This window comes from Tympanuchus pallidicinctus, unplaced genomic scaffold, assembly GCF_026119805.1.
Source record: "Tympanuchus pallidicinctus isolate F22 unplaced genomic scaffold, pur_lepc_1.0 scaffold2, whole genome shotgun sequence".
Classification (NCBI taxonomy): domain Eukaryota; kingdom Metazoa; phylum Chordata; class Aves; order Galliformes; family Phasianidae; genus Tympanuchus; species Tympanuchus pallidicinctus.
This window is the reverse complement of record NW_026294721.1, coordinates 35554040-35576476: the sequence shown is the minus strand read 5'-3', so window position 1 is coordinate 35576476 and position 22437 is coordinate 35554040. Positions and strand designations below refer to the sequence as shown.

Below are 22437 nucleotides of genomic sequence, written 5' to 3'. Positions count from 1 at the left end.
TTATCCCTGCTTCCAGTATGTGAACAAACTCTGATCCCACGAGTAGGAAGCTACAGAATCACCTATTTATTACTTTATTTTGCACAAGGGAGATAAGTGATATATAGAGATGACATAAATAGCTATTATCCACCAAGTGTTACAGTGTGATCAAAGTGCAGATCAGCAAAGGGGAAGTATGCCATCAGCACTCTCAGAGAAGTTTAATCAGACACGAATTTGGTTCACTTAGGGACTCAGTCTTCTGGCTGGCAAACCTGCTGGACAGAGTGTGTCTTACTGCACACCTAGGGTTCAAGACTTCCTAAATGCCTGGGTGCTACTACATTTAAGCAATTTATTTTATTCCTTCCTTTTTTGCTATTTTTTCCTTTCAAAGCTCTAGAATTGCATAGCACATGTTCGCTTCCTAGAAAGCAGAAAAGTTTTCAAGTAAAACTACTTTTAGACTGCCTTGTGTTTCCCCACACTGTTGTTAAAAGCTCTCTGTAGCACTTGGAAGCTATTAAGTATAATTAGATGTTATTGTCAGAAAACTGAATGGCTTTTATGGCCGAATCCATTGCCCTTTTCATCTTCGTAAGATTTATCATTTTACATTCCCTTAAAAAACGATCCATGCATTGTCATGCTCAAACTTGATATGTATTCCATCTCTCTGTGGAATACTTCTGCATTTATGACTTATATTTGTCCCTTCTTTTACAAATACAAGAGTGATTCTCTTTCAGTTCTCTTAGCGATCCCAAACAGCGGACTGCCAAAACAACCAGTGTAAAAATTCTTCTCTTGGTTAGAGGCATTGTTCCAGACAGTTTTTATCAGGCTTCCGAAATGTGTGGTATGTGGATATAAATTATTAAACCAAGTATGCTTTTCACTGGAAATAGGTTATTTTGTTATAAATACATCTTGGCTTATTAAGCAGGGTTAGAAAATACTTACAAATGAATTAAGGTGGAGTTGTTTTTTGGAAAAATAAAGGTCCTTAACAGCATGGCACTTCCAGAAGTGGTATCTACTGGGAACCTGCACTTTGCTGGAATTCAGAGATTGCACAATTTGAATATATCAATTACGTTTACTACTTCGAAAGTAAGTACAGTTTTGGTTTTTTTCTTCTTGATAGTTGGTGGACAGTTTGTGGTATGCTGCCTGGCAGGCAGGTATGTTTGCCTTCTAATCGCTCTGTCTAGAGGGCATCTCATTCCCTCTTGAGCTGGATATCTGATGCTTAATCTCATAAAGATTATCAGTCATTATGCTATTACTTTGGTAAATTGCTTAATTTTTTTAATTGAAAAGAAATGAATTTTTAGAGCAACTATATGACAATTCAGATTATCACAGATAGAGCTATATAAAATTTTCTGCACTGAAATGTGTTTTGGCCTATTTCTTAGGATTAGTATTCTTTCATACGTCAGTAGTTTTTTTCTAAGAACATACAAGTATGAGCCATTCTTAAACCTACTGTGACCATGGAAAATAGGCAGTGGTTTCTAAAGCTCTCTGATTGAAGGACCCTGTACAGTTTTCCCGTAGAGGCACAGAATCCTATACAAATTGTTCAGGTATGCTGAAAGCAGACTTGCTTTTCTAAGTAATTTGGTCTGAAGCATTTACAAGAGGACTGCAGACCCACTGATTCTGTGGACCATGGCTTGAAAGCCACAGGAAGCAGAGGTGTTAATACAGGGATCAGAATATTTTCTCCCACTTACTTTTATTACATGCTTACAGAGCTTTTCTGAGAAAGATGTGCAGAAAAAAAATCATTTCTATGAAAACTTGGAAAGCTTTCTTGTAAGTTTAAGGATCTCCATAGTTGTCTCAATTATAAATAGTCTTCAAATCCTTTTGCCTTTCTTGATAACTGCAAGTATTAAGATCATCTCAAAATATTTTAACCTCCTGACTCAAAAAGCATTCAGGAAGCATTAGGAATGTTATCCACATTAATGAAGTTGTAAATATGATTAAGTATTTTTGGCATTTATTCTTGGAAGTAAAGTTAGGTCTGTGCCTGAGTATTTTGGAAACAACGTCTAAAGCAGCAAATTCTGTAGACTGAGGAAAACATCATTTGAGAAACAGTTAGAAATCACTTACTAGCAATTTATAACTTTAATCCCTCTAAAGCTACAATCTCAAATCCCACACAGATAAACTAACCAGCAGATAGTATGAAGCATCTGCAAGGAGAATATGCTTTTACTACTTATTTTTTTGCCCTAGATGATAAATAAACAGGCAATCACAACACATTAATTAAAATACAATTGGTGAGCCTTAGAGACCAGGTAGAAATAAAATGTGGTTAACAACTTTTAGTTTACATCTTTCTGCTTTCTTTTGTTTCAGGATAACTTACAGTATTTGTGATAACACGAGTGGGCATATGAAACTCTTTTCTATTCTTACTGCTGTTAATAGGATAAATTTAGAAAATGGGGTCTAAATTTATGGCAACTAGGAAGAAACACTGAGTTGAGGTATACGTTGCCTTTCTGGGAGACAAAGTAGTTAAATGCTTTTATCCGTATGGTATAGAAATTGTGCTAGCTAACAAACAAGTATTAAAATCATGACACACCACCTATGATGTCATCAGATCAAAGGAAGCACATTTAAATATTAAAGACTACATTTATGCTTATTTGAATGCTAGATTAAAGATGAATTGTGTGGGAATATGTGATCCAGATTCAAAATAAAAGCAAAGCCAGTGTAGACAGCACATTCTAGACTTGAATTAATATGCTACAACTTATTTTCATTTTTAGTAGAAAAGAGGAAGCATTTTGCTTTTGTCATGATTAAATGAACAAATATAATGAATAAAATCACAGAATACAAGTCTTTCTCTGGCCAAGAAGCATAGATAAATTTATATGGAATGTTTCTTGACTTAAATGATTTACTTAAAAAAAAAAAAAAAAAGGCATTAAATACAAAAGGAACTATTTACAAAGTGCCAGAAAAGAAACCCTTCTCAAATGGCCCTTGTGAAGTTGTAATTTCACATTAGGTCTGGCACTGAAAATATAGCCACAAAATATATTTGCTTAGTGAAATATATATATTTTCCCATTTATTTGTGCATTATGGTGAACTCGCCCCAGAACAGAGGGCCAGCCCAAAGTCTGTGCTCCACTTAAGTCTTACTTAAACCCCTATTTTGGGATTTTAAGTCGAAGGGAAGTGGTGGAAACTTATGGAAATTTGCTGGGCAGGTGTGAACTTAACTTTTCGTCATTGGTATTGTGCTATTGCTTTCCAGAACTAAATAAGTGGCTCCATAGATATTTTTAAAATTTTTGAGCCTGGAATGAGAAGTAAACATTTGGAGGGGAAATTAAGGGTCACATTTTAGCATTTGACCTTCAACCTCTGAGGATTTTCTCTGTCTTTATACTGTGATTAGGAAGTCCATATATAAGATAGCTATTCTTGTGAAACACTAAGCTTGCAGTCCTTTAAAAAAATACTTGAAAATATATAAGAATTGGCTGTTAATGAGTTTCCCATTTCTAATACTTATGCTTGAAGTAATAAATCAACTTCTGTCTCCTGCTTTAAAAATTACAGGAGCATCAGACAAGATTTATACTATTTCATTTTTCCACAAAGTGGTTATTTCTCTTACATGAGTGTGGTTTGAATCATGATACAGAGTTCTTCATTTAGATCTGTATTCAAACAGAAATCGACCACTTACATGTTTAACATTAAGTGTAAGTCTATATATTTGAACAAGTTGTGCCAAAAAAATTGACATCAACTTCAAGTTATACTTTGTCTTCAAAAACACTGTTTGCCTACCACTGTTAGAAACGGCATCTTTAGTAACCACAACTGGAAAGGGTTTGAGGAAAAACAATTATTGTCCTTGGCAATTTACATTTTCAGTAAATGGGAAAACACCTTTTTGCACAGTCACTTCTAATGCTTCCATCTAATGAGGCCTTGCACAGTTTATTTAAGTCTTTCCATAGCTAGAAAGGAGACAAAAACACATCAAACATGATGGTGAAACAGGACACACTGGAAAGAAAATGGGAAGGCGAGTTTAATTCCCAAGTGACTTGTGGTAGTTTTCAAAATTATTTTTTAATGTTGAATAGATTTCAAGTTGTTAACCCTTTAAATGATTTCTGTGTCTAAATTATGTCAAGACATAGGAAAGAAATTTGAAGACATCTTGTGGTTATTTTCAGGAAAGCCACTGAGAAAATAGACAAGCTTGCTGTGAAATATTGTTGACTTCAACATTTGCAGGATTAGACCACAGGAATTAAGATAACTAAAAGCTGGCATTCTGAAAGTAATATGTCCTATTTTATGATGTTGGCCTATGACATCAGAGGCAGATGTTGGTAGTGTGGCAGTAGAGGCTGAATGTTCTGTTACATTTTGTTCCATGTGCCAGATGGCAGCACAAAATGAGTCCAACAAAGTGGCATCAGATGTGGAAGTGCACATGAAGCAAAGGTGTGGAACTATGTGAAAAAAATAGCAACCACAGATATTCATCAGTGCTTGCTGAATGTTTAAGGAGATGAAACAGTAGATGTGAGCACAGTGAGATAGTGGGTAGTGCATTTCAGCAGTGGAAACTTTGACATGAAAGACATGCCACATTCCAGACAGTCATGCAGATTTTCAAAAACACAGCATGCAGGCTCTTGTTCATCATTGGCAAAAATGCACAGCTAATGGTGGTGACTGTGTTGAAAGGTAGTGTTTTGTGGCTGAGAATTTGCTCTAAGAAGTAATGTTATTGTGTTCTTTGTAGTTGTATGGGAATAAGTAGGAGGCATTACTTTCAGAGTGACCTATGTATAGTAGGCAAGTTTGAATTCAGTTCCTTCCTGAAGCAGTGTTAAGGTTTAACCTGGCAGGTGGCTCAGCACCACACAGTTGTTTGCTCACTCTGCCCTTTCCCAGTGGGATGGGGGAGATAATAAAAAATAATAACCAAAGTAGATAGGACTCACAGGTTGAGATAAAACCATTTACTAAAATAGAGAAAAGGAACGAGATGATAGGACAGACAAGTATATCTATACTATATATACATATGTACACAAGCATATACAACAAGTGATGCACAAGCAATTGCTACCGAGATGCTGACCAATATCCAGATAGCCCCCAAGCAACGGAAGTGAGAGAGCTGAACTCCCACCCCTTTTCAAACTTTCCTTCCTCATGATGTCATACGGTATGGAATATTCTTTTGGCCAGTCTGTATGAGCTCTCCTGATTCTGTCTCCTCCCAGCTCCTTGGGCCCCCTGTCATTGGTAGTATGGCAGGAGAAACATAAAACTGAAACGGCCTCCGTGCAGCACTGCTCAGCAACAACTAGAAACATCAGTGTATTATCAACATTGTTTTTCTTTTAAAACCAAAGCGCAGTATCATACCAGACACTGTGAAGAAAAACTGTCCCAGCTGAAATGAAGATAGGCAGCTTATCAGTAACTGCTGGTTTGAGTCTTTCAAGGAAAGGCTGGATGTTGTGTTGAGGGACATGGTTTAGTGGGAGCTATTGGGAATAGGTGAACGGTTGGACTGGGTGATCTTTTAGGTCTTTTCCAACCTTGGTGATTCTATGATTCTATGAATGCAACACTGGCAAAACATTCAACACACCTTAAAAATGACGTTGTATATCTGGAAGATTTATGAGCAACAGAGAAAATGTATTTGTTATTTGTTATTTCACTAAAATCCACTCAGCACTTATTCCTTTTGTGGTACAGTAATTATTATGCATTTTTGTGCCAGATGGGTAGGATGCAGTATACTATCATAGTTGATTCTTAGTATTACTTTTGTGCTGTTTTTTCACTTTTTCGCCAAACATACTTAATGCTTGCCTCGTGGTCACGTTTGTATGGCCTTAAATATGGTTACAAGTGTGCAAGGCAATTATCATTTGGCTGTTACTCTTTGCACTTCTTTAGCAGGTTCTTTTTGTTGTTGTTGGTTGTTGTGGGTGTTTTGAGAAATACACTGAGTATTCTGAAGACAAGCACAGTGATGCAAAGAAGGGTAGAAGAAATTACTTAATATTCCTAGACTGTGAGTAGAGTAGTAATTAGATCAGCATGGTTTGATTGATAAGGCACAGAAAATAAAGCCAGCTGAGGTTCTTTTCAGGTTTGTGTTCTCTTCTGCATGACCAAGCTGTCTCTGTTTGCTCAACTTCTGATTTTCATTTTTCTTTTTTTTTCTTTCTTTTGTTTTGTTTATTTCTCTTAAAAATCTCTTGCTTTTGAGGACAGTTCCACTTTCTGTACAGTTGAACACACCAGGGCCAGAGAGTCTGAAGTATTCTGAAGTTTCTGAAGTTCTCAAGGGATAATGTAATACAGATTTTACACATGTAGTTGGATACAGAATCACACAATCACAGAATCACCCGGGTTGGAAGGGACCTCAAGGATCGTGATAGGGAGAAGAATCACACAAATCTCACAACAGTCTTTTTTTTCTTCAAATATTTCATCTTCTCTGTACTTTCATTTGCTTTTTACCTCTCTCAAAAATGTATGTCAAGATTTATCATCTGCTCAATGAAGTCACCTGCCAAATTCAGCAGTCGGTATTATCATGGTCCTTTGAATTTATATTTTGTAGAGGAAAGACCAGGTTTGTCTGGTTTAAGTGACTAAAGGATTTATTTTTTTCATAGTAAACTATTCCTGCTTATGAATTCTAGGGTAAACCATAGCTTTCTCAAGTGGAAGCTCAAGGATTGTAGTGCATAAAAGGATGTATGCTGCACATATGGAGGAGTGAAGATCCTTAACTCCCCAGTCTGTAGTGATTGAAGCTTTGCTGTGATGGAAACACTGCATGCTTTTAACTATCTGCATAGATCACTAAAATTCAGTATCTCTTTCTGACTAATGTGCTGTAACTGCTAAGCTTACTTTCACCACTATCCTTATTATCAGCTCTTAACAATGACAGTGCTAACTGAAGGCTGCTCCTGTGAATAGAATAGTCAAGGGTGTTTTTTTCTTCACGTTGTCCTTTCAAAATAACATCTTGGTCATACGTAACACTGGTTACTCATTTCCGGCTCAGTCACAGCACTTGTGGTTCAGTATGTGTCCAGTATTGGATCTCTTGTGCTCTTTGCTGAGAAAATAGTTATTTGTAGAAATTTTTTTGTCATGCATTTTTAAATAGGACAGATTGTCAACACTTCTCAATACTTCATCTCATAGATTCCACACACAACTAGAATAGATCGGTTGATGTGAAAATCTGTTCTTCCACCCATAACTGTGTGTAAAAGGGCTAAATAGTTTCCTTGTTAACAGTGTTCAGTAAAAGGTCAGCAAACACTGTTCTTATTCCATCTGAATTTGAACAGCTTTCTTGTTGCCTAAACTAAAATGCCTAAATGGTATGAAGTTCAAAAAGTTTTGAAGTTTAAAAAGTATAGGTAAAGATTTTGTTGTTGCTGTTAACCTACAGAGCTCTTTGACAACTGCATGCTGTGTTGGCCATCTATTGGAATGTCATCTAAGAGACATTAAGGGGTAGAGGAATATGTTACTCATAATTATGAAGCTCCACATACAGTTCTGTTCTATGTCAAAGCACTTCTAAGTACTGCAGATGGCTAACAAGTAGCCAGATCTTATTAAAGAAATGCAATTACTTTCACTAGAAAGGTTTTACAGTTATGTTCCACATCCCTCAATAACCTCCAGAAGACAGAAAAGCATTACAGCGCTTATTTTACAGAGCAAAAAGCCAAATAAGTAAAAACTAAATTATTTCATGTCCACAATTTGAGAACTGGTATTAGAATTCAGAATGGTTTTTTTTTTTTTGGAATTGGTTTTACTTATTATTCATACTACATTATTAGAGCCAGAGGACATCATTGCACAACACTCAAAAATAAATGAAAGGACAAGTTTCAAGACAGACCAAAATTCTGCTTTAGTTTTTGCTTTTCCATACAGGGCATACCTGAATCTTTCTCTGCTTTTTGCCTTATATCAACACACTCACCTGCGTAGATTCAATGTAAATGAGAGCTAAACAAAATAATAGCATTTTATACTCTATTTCTCATATATAAGTAAGTGGTTAATCAGATTCCTCTAAAAAATGCTGTCACTCAGTGCAATAGACGGATTCATGCCAATCCATTAATAAAACACACATAGACAAAGCATACAGCTTCCTATATCTAATCACTGGCTAGTTTAAGAATGCTCTCTCCATCTCATATTAAGTTAAAACAGTCAAATATAAATCTTATTTTACACCAGTGGCAGTCCTCAGTGTCCAAAAATCAAGTCAGCACACACAAACATGAAATTGGCTCAACTCACAAGACTTCTTTTCAAACTATTGATTATTCTCTACTTATCTGCCTGTGTTTGAATGTGTTTTAAATGTACTCAGCTCATATTTTCAGATTCTTACTTGAAGACTTAGTGCTATATGCTAAATTTTGGTAAGAAGAAGCCATTTTGAATGCAAAAGCAATTTTGAAGTAATTGCTTCTTTTGAGGAGATTAATATTAAAATAAAACATACAAACAAACAAACAAACAAAAAAAAAACAACAGAAAACCAACCAACTGGAAATATAACATAGTATGTATGATAAAAAGTTATTAGCACTTATAATTAGAAGTTGTACTGGGTTTACTTACACATTTTTTCCATTTATGTTTTTATCTTTCTTAAGGATATTTTTAGTCATTGCCATTGCTGATTTTCATTCTGCTTTTTCATTCAATTTAAAAACGAAGATTTCAAATGTTATAAAATGAATGAATGCTACATTATTTTGATTCTCATTGAAATAGTTTTGCAAATGTGATATTGCCTTATGTATATTATGTATTTCAGCAATAAATAGTCACAACTCCTACATTTAGTATTTATGCTGTGTAAAGTACTATAAAGTAAACTTGTTAAAATTGAAGTCTTAATTAATATATCAAATGTTCCTTGTGTTTCTTCATTTAAAGAAATATTTGAGGTGATTACTGCTTTAATTAAAAAAGATCAGTGGTTTTTATTAATATACTTAAAAAAACATAGTTTATGTCCTTGAATACTAAGTAACTAAGCAATGAACCAAAATTCACTCAGAATAACAACGGAATTTCATAGTATTCATTGGCATAATGTTTCCAATAATTGGATTAGCTTTAGATTGCTGGGAAAGTTATAATAGCTGTTGATTGAAGTGTATTACTGCTATAGCAAGCACTTTTTCAGGAGCTTTATGGAAAATGGAAAAACAAGGAATGAAATACTAGACCTGTGGAACTCAGAGGCAAATCTTTCACTGCCTTAATGCTATCCAATTTTTCATTTAGTGGCTTTGGACAAACACCCTTACAACTAAAGAGTTGGGAGCTGGACTAGATGACCTTTTAAGGTACCTTCCAACTCAAACAGTTCTATAATTCTGTGAAACTCAATGCTCTCATCTTCAGAAAATTCACAAATGTGTTATGTGACCACAATGGACATTCAGCCTTTAAGGTACGGATGTCATCTACCTAGCCTTCTGCAAAGCCTCTGACATGGTCTCATACCACATCCTTCTCTCTAAATTGGCGAGGTATGGATTTGAAAGATGGACTGTTCAATGGATTAGGAGCTGGCTGGCTGGTCTCAGCCAAAGGGCTATGATCAATGGTTCTATGTCTGGGTGGAGGCTGGTCAGAACTGGTGTCCCCCAAAGGTCGGTCTTGGGACCAGTGTTCTTCAGCATTTTCATCAATGACACAGATGATGAAATTGAGTGCACCCTCAGCAAGTTTGCAGATGACACCAAGCTGAGCAGTACTGTTGACACACTGGAGGGAAGGGAAGCCATCCAGAGGGACCTGGGCAGGCTGGAGAAGTGGGCCCTTGTGGACCTAATAAGGTTCAACAGGACAAAGTGCAAGGTGTTGCACTCAGGCTGGGGCAATTCCAGGTATTTATACAAACTGGGGTAAGGTCTCCTTGAGAGCAGCCCTGTGGAGAAAGACTTGAGGGTCCTGGAGGATGAGAAGCTGGACATGAGCCAGCAGTGTGCGCTTGCAGCCTGGATGCCCAACTGTGTTCTGGGCTGCATTAAAAAAGAGGTGGCCAGCAGGGAGAGGGAGGTGACTGTCCCCCTGTACTCGGCTCTTGTGAGGCCCCATCTGCAGTACTGCATCCAGGCCTGGGGCCCCCAGTACAGGAAGGATGTGGAGCTCTTGGAGTGGGTCCAGAGGAGGGCCACTAAGATGATCAGAGGGCTGGAGCACCTCTCCTATGAGGAAAGGTTGAGGGAACTGAGCCTGTTTATCTTGGATAACAGAAGGCTCCAGGAGACCTCATTGTGGCCTTCCAATACTTGAAAGGAGCTTATAAACAAGAGAGGGAACGGTTGTTTATGAGGGTGGATAGTGATAGGACAAGGGGGAATGGTTTTAAACTGAGACAGGGGAGGTTTAGGTTAGATATTAAAGGAATTTTTTCGCACAGAGGGTGGTGATGCACTGGAACAGGTTGCCCAAGGAGGCTGTGGATGCCCCATCCCTGGAGGCATTCAAGGCCGGGCTGGATGTGGCTCTGGGCAGCCTGGTCTGCTGGATGGAGACCATGCACATAGCAGGGGGTTGAAACTAGGTGATCATTGTGGTCCTTTTCAACCCAGGCCATTCTCTGATTCTCTGATTCTATACCAGCTTGCATGCAGTCATTTTGACCTAACTGAATTTGCCCAGAAAGTCCACTATCCCTATGTGGGCTTGACTTAGTCATAGGCTACATTTCACTTTTCACTTGCCTTCTAAACTAGAGCACTGATTCCTGATTTTTAATTATCATTACTCCATGTACTGACAGTTGAGTCATTTGATACGTGAACATACGTCAGAGACTGAAAGTGAAGAATGTTGCCAATTTATCTCTTCTAAGAGATCATTGGAAAACAGCAAACTGGAAAAAATGAGGTTCACTCCTGCGGAAGTAAGAAGGAAGGCACTGCCTGCTTTTACATTTTGAGTCAGGACAACTAGACTTCTCCCACTCAGCTACAGTTTGTACAGGAAAGAGTTTTGTCTCCCATGCTCCTATGTCACACAATTTCCAAAGCCATTTTATTTTTTCATAGCATGTTTGCCTGCAGCTGAGGCCTATGAGTTGTATACAATTGTAAAATCTGAGAAATTCTTTCAAACCTACTCAGTGTTAAGACAGATAAGTTTTCTATTGTGGATTCCTTGCTAATAGATATAGGATTGGTGGATTTTAGGTTTTAATCAGCTACATTTCTCTGAATTAGCAATTAGCAACTAACTTATGGTGTTGCATTCTACAACATAGATTAATAAAAGAAAGGTCATGTGCTATGCTCCACATATTTAACACATGCTGATGCCTGTAACCTATCAGCAGCTGACTAACCTGATTAATTTCCATGGTTTCATTCAGCTTCACTCTTGAAATTCTTGTGGTCTGCTGAGCAAATAAAAAATATCTCAAATTTAAAACATGACCACCATGAAAGATTTCCAAGAGATCAGACTTTTTAATAAGATATTTGCTGTTCATAGGACCAAACATTATGTAATTCAGAAAAAAATTACTTCCACTGTGAGCAGATCATGAGCTGTGAGAAAGCCTTGTTACAGAGAGAATTAAATAAAAAGCCCCATATTAAAAGGAACCAATAAATTTTGGACAAGAAATATATTAGAGTACATACTATACTGATAAGAAAAAGTATACTATGTTATTGATGATATACAGATAAATCAAGATAGAAAGGTAGAATTAAAACAAGAAGTTTCGTCTTCGTTTATACATTTTATAAATCAATGTATAAATTTTTCAGTTTCATTTATAAATAATTGAAATTATAAATTTCAAGCACAAAATTAGTGTAAACTTTTGATCTTCTATATTCTGAAAGCCACATAATAAGCAGTCTTCCTCTGCCTTTTCAGGCATTTCCTTCAAGGAGAAAGAGTTTTCTTGTCATGGAGGATAAAACAGTATGACTTAACATAGGCTAAGCACTGCTTAAAATAGAAGAATATTGATAGAGAGGAGCTCTAAAGGTGCCCTCACGTTCACTGTATGAAAATGTTCAAAGTTATCCTCTTTGCAGTGTCTTCTTCAAATATATTAGTTTCTGAAGATTTTTAACTTTCACTGTTTACTATATTTTATTGTTGTTTTACAGAGAAATGGTTAATGCATGGTTTGCTGAGAGAGTTCATACCATCCCTGTCTGCAAGGAGGGGACCAAGTCTCAGAGTGAATCCTGTGCTTGTCACCAGCCTGCCTGCCCTGAGACCACCAACTCTGGAACACCAGCAAGGAAAATCTCTGCTTCAGAATTTGACAGACCCTTGAGGCCGATTTTTGTCAAGGACTCGGTAGGAGCAGTAAGCTTCCTCTCTGGCTCTGAAAAGAAGGAACAGATGCCTCTGCAATCTCCAAGGACTGGGACCAATGCAGGGGATCGGTGCTCAAGGCTTTTAGAACTTGTGAAAGACATTTCTAGTCATTTGGATGTCACAGCACTTTGCCATAAAATTTTCCTACATATCCATGAGCTTATAGCTGCTGATCGCTATTCCTTGTTCTTGGTCTGTGAGGATAGCTCTAACGAGAAGTTTCTTGTAAGCAGGCTGTTTGATGTGGCTGAAGGTTCCACCCTGGAAGAAGCTTCAAATAACTGCATTCGCCTGGAGTGGAACAAGGGCATCGTGGGCCACGTAGCTGCTACAGGCCAGCCTTTGAATATCAAGAATGCATATGAGGTAAACCAAGAAGACCTGTCATGAACTATTGTGAAACTAGAAACAGCCATATTACCAGCTGATGTAATATTGTCATTTTAGTACATGTATTTGGAGCTACACTGACATACCCCAGTAAAGATAGAAAGCAGACAGTAAACTTCCAATTATAATACATGTATTACACAGAGACTTGGAGCTATGACTAATGCAACTGGAATGATAACTTCCAAATAAATTATTTAACTTTGTCATTAGCAGTCTGATTTTCAGACTTAACCATTTATGTGCACATTACTGTTTGCACTTCTAGCTTTGAACAAGAAAATGTTTAGGTTTCTGTACCAAAAGGAATGAAATTATTAGTGTAATTGTCTGCAAAACTACAGTCTTACAACAGAAAACAGTTCTGAGAATTTGATTGTATCTGAGGCATAAAGAGCAAGAGCGGAAGAAATAAGACCAGGATGAGGGTTTGAACTGTATAGCAGTCTTCCAAATAAAATAAGACTATAATTTGTCTAATTTAATACAAGGCTAGATGAAAAAAAGGAAGGGAATCCAGCAGTGGGACAAGACTTCTCTTACACCTCATCTGAACATCACTTATTTCCAGAATCTTTGGATATGTTTACTTTGTGCTTTAGGGGTGACTGAATTTAGTGGTGATGGAAATGTATTAAATTAATTGATTGAGTCAAATATACAGAGATAAAAATGCACAGTGCACTTCCGATCAATCGTGTCTTGGTTACTCTGAGCATGGTTGTAGAATTGGGCACCATTACCAAGTAGTATTTTTCAGAAGCTACAAGGAGTGCAGAATGATTGCATATATTGGTGTAATTTTCAAGGAACTCAAAAAATGTTTGCTAATTACATTATTACAGTGGGACTTTACTTATCCTTGTATTTTAAAAGTTTCTCCTTGACTTGGGTCACTGTGCTCAATTTGAAATAAATTGCCAGAGAAAAGACAGCACTCTTTAGAAATGGATAGTGAGGTTTAAAAAAATCAAGGCTTTATAACAACATTCAGCTGAAAAAAAAAAAAAGATGCAACAGAATAAGACAAAAAGACCAGCCATCTTCATGAAACTTTGTTTTCCTGTGGCCACGTCTTTCTGAATGTTTCTGAAATTTCTGCTTGATGATAAAAGCTTCATTGGAGATACATGCATAAATTAATTATAATGATGGTCTAGACTGAAGAAAGGCTTCTTCTGACAGTTTTTTTTTGTTTGTTTTTGTTTTTTTTCTTGCTCTGTCTGGCAACTATTTATCCATTGGCACTCATGATGCACTTTTTTTTTCCTTTGAACACACAGTTAATAACAACTTTGATTATTAAGTAGTAATGGAACCTTTGCTATCCTATATAACGGTTAATTCAGATGTCAGACTTTTTCAACCTTTTAAAAAGGCATGTATTCAAATAATCATATTTTTCTCTTGTATCAGGATCCAAGATTCAATGCAGAAGTTGACCAGATCACAGGGTATAAGACTCAGAGTATTCTCTGTATGCCAATAAAGAATCATAGGGAAGAGGTAAGTTGCAGAATTGGGATCACTTTCTGTAATACAGTTTCTTGCTATGCTAATTCCTTAAACTTTTCTTAACTGTCAATCATTATTTTACAGCATAAAACTATCTCTTTTTAAAAAAGACTTTGTGCTTATGATTGCCTGGACTTCCATTTTTTCTTATCTAGCTCAGTAATATAAGACAAATGGAATTGTCAAGAGGCAGAAGTAGAATATACATATTTAATTCTAGATGTGCCATTGATTGTTCCTGTCAGCATTGAAATTCTCTGCATATTTATTGGTCTTTATCAGCACACTCTCAGATTGCAGTTAAGAGTTAGTGCGCTTCAACTTGGATTGTATCTAGATTATGTTCATCACAGGACACTAATTGTTTTTATCATTGTCTAAAACATTTTTTAGATTCTGTTAACTCTGGTCATTAACAATAAATTTAGAACCATAGTGCTTAAGACCAGGCGCTGAAAACATGTGGTGTTTATATAATTCAGAAAAATCTCTGTTAAGTTATTGTCCTGGTTTGGGGGAGATAGAGTTAATTTTCTTCCTAGTAGCTGGTATGGGTCTATGTTTTGGATTTAGGATGACAGTAATGTTGATAACACACTGGTATTTTCGTTGTGGCAGAGCAGTGCTTACACTAAGTCAAGGTCTTTTCAGCTTCTTGCACAGCCAGAAAAGATTTTGGGGCACAAGGAGCTGGGAGGTAAAAGAACCAGGGCAGGTGACCCAAACCAGCCAAAAGGATGCCTCGTACCGTACGGCGTCATGCTGGACAGTTAAACTTGGGGGAGTTGGCCAGCAGGAGTTGCTGCTGCTCAGGGACTGGCTGGGCATTGGTCAGCGGGTGGGGAGCAATTACACTGTGCATCACTGGTTTTATATATTTTCTTATATTTTTCTATACTTATATATAGTTTCCCTTCCTTTTCCATCCTATTAACCTGTTGTTATCTCAACCCATGAGTTTTAGTTTTTCTCCAATTCTCTCTATTGTGGGGGGAGTGAGCAAATGTCTGCATGGTGCTTAGCTGCCTATTGGGTTAAACACAATGTTCATCTAACTTAAAGTGAAATCACTATAAAATAAAATGTCTCTGTTTGTTGATCTCTTGCATGCATTTTCCATCGATGCTAATTATCACAGAAGTTCTCCCTTTGAATATGATGCTATCGCAGTAGGGAGAATTCTTATTATGAAATTCTTGTAATGTCTTCTTATGCTGAGATATTCAAGAATGAATTCAGTAAAGATAAAGAAAGCATAAAATTGGAATTGAAAAAAAGGCAAGATCCATGTTCTTACCTGGGGAGATAGTTTGTATTTCTTTGCTGTTTGTTTTTTGTTTTGTTTGGTATTTGATCCTGAAAGTAATAGCCTTCAGCCACATCACCAGTTCTTAGAATGCTTGCATAGCATAAGGCTCTTCACAGAGTGCACCCGGGATTTAAGATGGAGATTTTCTCTCCCATATTTCCTTTGTTTTTGCAGACTATGTATCATTTCCAGATAGTTGAAAGTCCTCAAACTCCAAGAACAAATTCTGCAAAGATTATTTTGAAGATACTAAACCACCTTTTTCCTTGCTCTTCCATTTTTTCAAATCCTCTTACGAAGTATGTCACCCTGACTGTCACATTATTAAATAAACTGATTAAGCTCTTGAATTTAGCTGATCTGTTGAACCTTACTCTAGCTAACCCAGACGATCAACCAGAATTTCCTTTCTTTACCTACCGTAAACTTTGGTTTAAAATATCATTTCAGTACTTTCAAGGAGAAAGCTTGAAACTGGCTTGAGTTGATAGTGCCTCATGGACAACACTTGTAGTCTTGCTCTCCTGCTCTCATGCCCACTGAAAAGCCTCCCCTGTTCCAGTCTGCAGCAGCCACTGCTGACCCTAAGCCAGCTGACAAGCAAATCAGATGTTGTGTGGAGGGCATACAGAGAGCAGTGCTCCATGTCAAACTGATGTAAGGTTTTAAATTTCACCCACGCCATCCCATTTTCTTTGTTCTCAAATGGAAAAAAGTCTGTGTTCTCCTGTAATTGCAATCAGAAATTAATTACAAGGCCTTGCAAGCCAGAGAGCATGAAAGTGCTAACTTCTTATTGAGTCCTCATGGTGAATGGAGGACAGAATAGGACTTGTGTTTGTTGGTGAAATATGCCATGACTTACAGGCTGAATAAACCTGCAATTGGCCGTATCTTCTGTTAGGTTTCTCCTCTTAAGTGCATCAGCAAATGGAAATGAAGCAGATACGTATTTATTTTGAAAGCTTCAGCCAACATGAATTTTGTGGAGAGAGTTACGCTGACTCTTATATGCAGTAATTTGAAGGAGCTAAGCCAGGAGATTTCTGCTAGGAAAGGATAACACTTTTTCTTTCCCTTCTGATTTTAAAGTCTCTACCAGAAGGTTTTTGTCCCTCTCACTGTAACAGTTTGCTGATATCCTTCTGGACAGATGTTGGAGTCAGTGAAACAGTCTTCAACTTGCCATCCACTTTTTGAAGAAAAAAGAAGAAAAAAAAAGAATACTGTCTCCCCCCCTGTAAAAACAAACTAAATAAGTAAATAAATTCCCAAGGCCCCTCTAGAAATACTGAAGCTAGTGAATGCTTCCTTAGCCCACATCAGCAGCCACAGTCAAAAGATAATTCTGGAAGACTTCCAAAAATAAACACTGAGAATGAGAAGCAAATGTATCTTTTTTGTTTGTTTGTTTAGTATTGGTATTCTTTTTTAAAACAAAGAAGTCGTTAATTCAGGACGAAAATCTCATGTTGATTATAAAATGCTCTGGGCCTGCTAAAGTATGAAGATTTTTCCAGTAGATGTTTTTCACATTTCCTTTATTTCCATGAGGCCTGTGAGAAACCAACGTCTTACTTAAAAATAACTACTAACAAGAAATTCCATAGATGAAAAGAAGAAAACAGTTTGACTCACAGTAGTGCTCACAAAAGGGACCCAGCAACTAGTATTAATCTTGCCAAGAGAAAAGTAGTAAAGTATACGTCTGTCTGCACAGACGCACTGAAGAATGGAAACACACGGATGTGATAGTAGAACATTTAATGTTTTTCATTCCCCTGCTCAGTCTACTCTTGCTGACAGAAATGCCACAAAAACATTATATTACATCTTGTGATCAGATCACAGATGCTTGTGTAGTGCTAGTTTGTAAAGAGTTTTCATTTGCTCATAAAACACTGCAAATACAAAATGACCAAACTTTGTTTCAGCTTCAGGGGCTTTGATCAAAGTCCTGATACCCGTAAATCAGTACTGTGCAATGACTGTCTAATAATTAAATGGAAATCCTGTCCATCTCATCATATGCCAAAAGAATTGCCACATGATGCTTGGGGACAGACAAGGCTATATCATTTGCTATTTTTTTTTACCTCTGAAAAGCCATAAAACCATAGGTTGAAAAAGACTTCTAGGATCATCCAATCCAACTGCGCACTTATCGCTGATGTTGCCCACTGAACTATGTGGCTAAGTGCTACATCCACCCTTTCCTTAAACACTTCCAGGGACATTGACTCCACCACGTACTTCACTGGGCAGCCTGTTCCAATGCATTACCACTCTTTTTGAGAAGAAATTCTCTCTGGTATCCAACCTGAATGAGGAATGTGAATGAGGTAGAAAGGCCTTGAATGGGAGTCATTAGGTTAAACCAATTTGTAGAGTTATCCAGAACTGATACAAGGGTCAGTACGGCTCTCTGGTTTGGGATATCTGTAGAATGGATGTTTCTGGACTGGGAGAGTCATCACAACTGGTGTGGAATGTGTACTCAAATGACATCAGTTTCTGCTATTTCTACATTATTTTTCTTTCAGTTGTGCAAAGAAATTTCCATAATATCCTATTTTGATTTAATTTCTATTAAAATCTGTAGCATTTTCTCATTTGGGGGACTTTCAGTTGTATTGAGTGAGACTTGTCATTCAGACTCTAGGCCTCAAGTGCATGAGGCTGAACTTCCTACTAATTGGCAAGGCAACTCTTTTTTTTCTGGGAATACACAGTTCAATTGTTCAGTTGTTGGTGTTGTCTTAATTTTCTCTATCTCCTGTCACCATGAAGCTTTTCCAAATACATCAGGGGCATATTCTGTTTACACCAGCCTTTTTAAGTATCCTGACAAACTTTATAAAATATAACCATGTTAACGTGGTGCAGTGTAGAAATACCCAACTTCACTTGAAACAAACTGACTCTGGTTTCTAGCAGCAGCTGTTGCTGTATGGAAAACAGTCATTTGCTTCTTGGATGGATTTTCATCTTATGCTGAGATATTTTGTAGCAGCTAGACTGCTAGGAGTCACGCAGGCTTCTGCTGGCAAGAATGATAGAGGACGTGAAAGTTTGTTGATTAAAAATGAAAGCCTGTAAACACAAGTCTGTCCCTACAGGATAATTTTGTAAGCCTGATCAAAGTTCTGCAAGAGCAGGAGAGCAAAGAAAGCTTAAAACCACTTAATTTGTCCTCTCATGTGAATATGTCCCACCTTTACAAAGAGATAAAAGTTGAGTTTTCCTCTTCCTGTTACCATTTTTTGGCTTTGCTCACTTTTTTTTATGGTGCCAGGAAAAAAATACATACATTTTTTATTCTGAGGATGCAAAACAGTCTTTTTAAAATCAGCTGAAGTAAGAACAAACTAAAAAGGGCACTGAATCCCTGTAGAGCTGGAAAAGCTTTCACAGAATTAGGCCTGCCGTCTTAATGTACAGAGAACTGCAGCACATTCAGATAAAATTCAGATCAGTTACCAGGACTGAAGTCATTAGTTATCATCGGATAAGAAACATTCCAGGTAACCTGCTACTTCTAGAGGCAGGAGACAACTACTGGAAGAGAATAGTTAGTAATGCCTTCTGATAATTAAAAGAAATCTCTCCTTGTAACGTGGATCACATTTTATTGAATGGGTTAAGTGTTACAGCTAAAGAAGAAAGGTTACAGAACAAGCGGCAGCACTGGAAGATTGCTCGTGTTGCCAGCAAGAATACAATTAGGAGAGCTGTGTTCTGATCTGGAAAAACAGGTATGGCTATCAACCTAGTAACTGTTAGGTGTTTGTTTTTTATTTCCTTTTCTGAGACTACAATAAGAGAACTATTCCATCATCAAAATTGCTTTTGTGTTCGCAATATATGTTTGCCTTATGGCATCTGAATATCAAATTACAAAGTATTTGGTATCTGATCCAAGAGGACTTTTTTTTTCTATTGATTTATTGATCTATTGAAAGAAGGCTGGACAAAGGAGTAAGCTCCTTTGTGTACAGCTTATTATTTTCTGCCCACCCCTTTTGCGCTTCAAATACAGCAAACCTGGATAGAGGGTCTTGCTAGGAGTTCCATGACTGCTATGGTGTAACACCCTACCTAAAAGCTCATAAAAAAGCATTTTTAGCACTCAACAGATCACTAGTTACTTTAGGGATTAGGGCACAAGATTACAGATATCTGAGTACAAGCAAATAGTAATTACTTTAATGTTTACTCTCCCTTATTCTTGGCTTTCTTTTTTCCACAGCACTTCCTAATGATTTTCTAGTAGTCATCCCCTTTCATGGCTGTTTAAGCCTCTGTTTCCTACTAATTTTTCCTTGGTTGAACAACAGATATGCAGGATAATTCTGTAGGCATAGCAAGACAGTGACAAAAAGTAACTATCTTTGATTTAGTGCTGCAGCTTTTAAGAAGGTTCATTTAGTGTTTGCTTGTTAAGGAAGAAAGATGAAACAGTAGGTGATTTAAAAAAAAAAACATATTTTTGTTAGACTGGAACAGTACATACATCAGTGAATGTTCAAGTGGGCTGTCACTTTTTTTACAGTGTTCTTCAGGCTTTCCAGAGAATTATCTTTATCTCATATATACAGATATGTCTTGTTTATTGCCACAAATATATCACACTTTTATCTGAGTAACATTTCTGTACAGCTTAGCTCATAGTAGCTACTGTCAACCTTTTATTCAACATATATTCAACATAACACCCATCTGGAGAGACCAGACCTATGTTGTTTCAGATTTATTTATATTAAGTTTGAAAAATGAAGATTTGGTTTTCATACTGTGCTTAGAATTCTTTAAAATGCAGGCCTATGTTTGACACAGCCTAAAATGCTATTACTTTTGTCCTAATTACGTAATCATTTCAGTAAAAGGAACAAATCTCCCTGGGTTTTTTACATCTCCTCATTACCCTATCTCATACCCCAATCATTAAGATTGGAAAGACCACTGTGATCATGTAGTCCAGCTATCAACCTATCACCACCATAGCACTATATCACATCACTCAGTGCAACACCTCCACATTTCTTGAGCACCGCCAGGGACCATGATTCCACCACCTCCCTGTGCAGCTTGTTCCAATGCCTCGCCGCTTTTTCTAAGAAGAAATTTTTCTGAATAACTAACCTGAATAATACACATCTCAGTGAAGTCCACTTAAATTTGTACTGGTATAAATACAATTCAGGCCAGAATTTGAGTCAGTTTAATTTTATAATGTGTCATTTTATATGCAAAAATTGCTCATAAAACAAGGTTCTCTTTAAAAGTTTAGAATGTTACTGGAAAATGTACTCTTTTTTGTCAATATTTTTTACTAAAAAAAAAGTACTTTATACCGTTTGTCTTTTGCATGAAATTGTTATTATCAAGACAAGTATGAACTTTTAATAGGTTTACTCTCCTCAGTGTTCTTTCCCCCTTCTATTAAAAGCTTTTATTGGATGGACTTAACAAAGACACAAAATGACCATTTCCATTGGAACACATGCTTTTTTTAATTTATGAGAAACCTGCAGGCTAATGAAGGGAGGCTAAGTAGTCTTTCTGTGGTACTAATATGGTCCTGTCACTGTTTCCTTTTAGTTCTAAACACGCCCAGCTTTCCTTTCATTGTGAGGGAGATGTTTACACAAGACAAAATTACTCACCTTTAAGAGCCTCTTAACTCATTAAAATTGTCTTCCTTCATGCTGGATCAAAGCTGGAAAAAGAAAAAGAAAAAAATGAGAAACCCAGAAAAGATAGCAGTTGGAGAAATGGCTTAAGCATTAGTCTTTCCACATGCAAGTAAATGTAAAAGCATACAGATTTATTAAAGGATTTGCTTACAATTCAAAGCTGGCTGTAGAAATAAATACGGCAAGTATATTGTTATTACAGTGAGAATGCTCTCTAGATAAGAAATCATCACTGAAGTAAATGAGAAGTTGACTGTGGGAAGTCTTGCATTGTATGGAATGGACATGACAGCTGAGCTTTATTTCAGACAGACATTTTTGAGCCCACAGTTGGCAGTGGCTCATGCTGCAGAACAATGACCTTACTTGTAGCATCAGTATTTTGGGAATGCTGCTGTGAGAGACAGTAAACTGTTGTCTTTTCCATTACAGAAATATAACTGTATGACCTCCTTCAGTTTAGCAGTTATAAATGTCATGAGTAACACATAAATACAGCTTCTTAAACACACACAACATTTTCTCCTGATATTGTTTATCCTAAAAAAGTAAGATGAAAAAACTACTGTCATTAACAACTTGAAATGGTCTTGTATGACTTCAATCTCAAAGCAATTTTTTTCAAAACCTATCTTTAAGTAAATACTTACAGTAACAAACTTGATTCTGGCAGGTACCCAACATGTGCATACTGTTTTTCAATTCTAACTGAACAGTTCCAGAAATAAACAGAAAGCAAAAAGATCACAGTAGAGAGATCTTGTAAGAAGCCTACAGTAAGAAGGGGAAGGTTTTGGAAACTTCATCAGAGCTAGCAGGAAGGGTAGGTTCTACACACAAAAGTAGATGACAGTTTCAGAAGTATAAACCACTGCTGCCCTTGTGTGAGATGATTGCTTCACTTTACAGAACAAGTCTTGGATCAAACCAAACATTCTTTATAGGAGCATCCAGGAATTTTGCCACTGTTTTTCTTTCTGTTAAGTCAGGCTCATGCTCAAAAATTTGTAATACAAATAAATTAGAAATAAACAGGTTTAAATGCAAAAGTCAACCAAAGGAATACATGTAGTAATCATTTATTTTCAT

The 22437-nt window shown here is 36.8% G+C and overlaps 1 protein-coding gene and 1 long non-coding RNA gene across 7 annotated transcripts in view; one reads left to right on the top strand and one right to left on the bottom strand.

Moving 5' to 3' along the window:
* The window catches only part of PDE5A (phosphodiesterase 5A), a 132413-nt gene that overhangs the window by 71956 nt on the left and 38020 nt on the right, over positions 1-22437 (top strand). For all 5 annotated transcript variants that reach the window (XM_052681609.1, XM_052681607.1, XM_052681606.1 and 2 more), the window contains exons 2-3: positions 12222-12804; positions 14245-14334. In XM_052681609.1, coding sequence (XP_052537569.1) covers positions 12226-12804; positions 14245-14334 — 669 coding nt within the window. In that variant the 5' untranslated portion in view covers positions 12222-12225. The remainder of the gene's footprint in view (positions 1-12221; positions 12805-14244; positions 14335-22437) is intronic.
* Positions 15436-22437, bottom strand: part of LOC128079925 (uncharacterized) — a 57345-nt gene continuing 50343 nt past the window's right edge. The window contains exons 3-4 of one of the 2 annotated variants that reach the window (XR_008206376.1): positions 21319-21371; positions 15436-15878 (exon numbers count right to left, since the gene is read on the bottom strand). This is a non-coding gene — a long non-coding RNA (uncharacterized LOC128079925). Of the gene's footprint in view, positions 15879-16494; positions 17209-21318; positions 21372-22437 lie in introns of those variants that run through there. The other variant, XR_008206375.1, reaches the window with a different exon arrangement.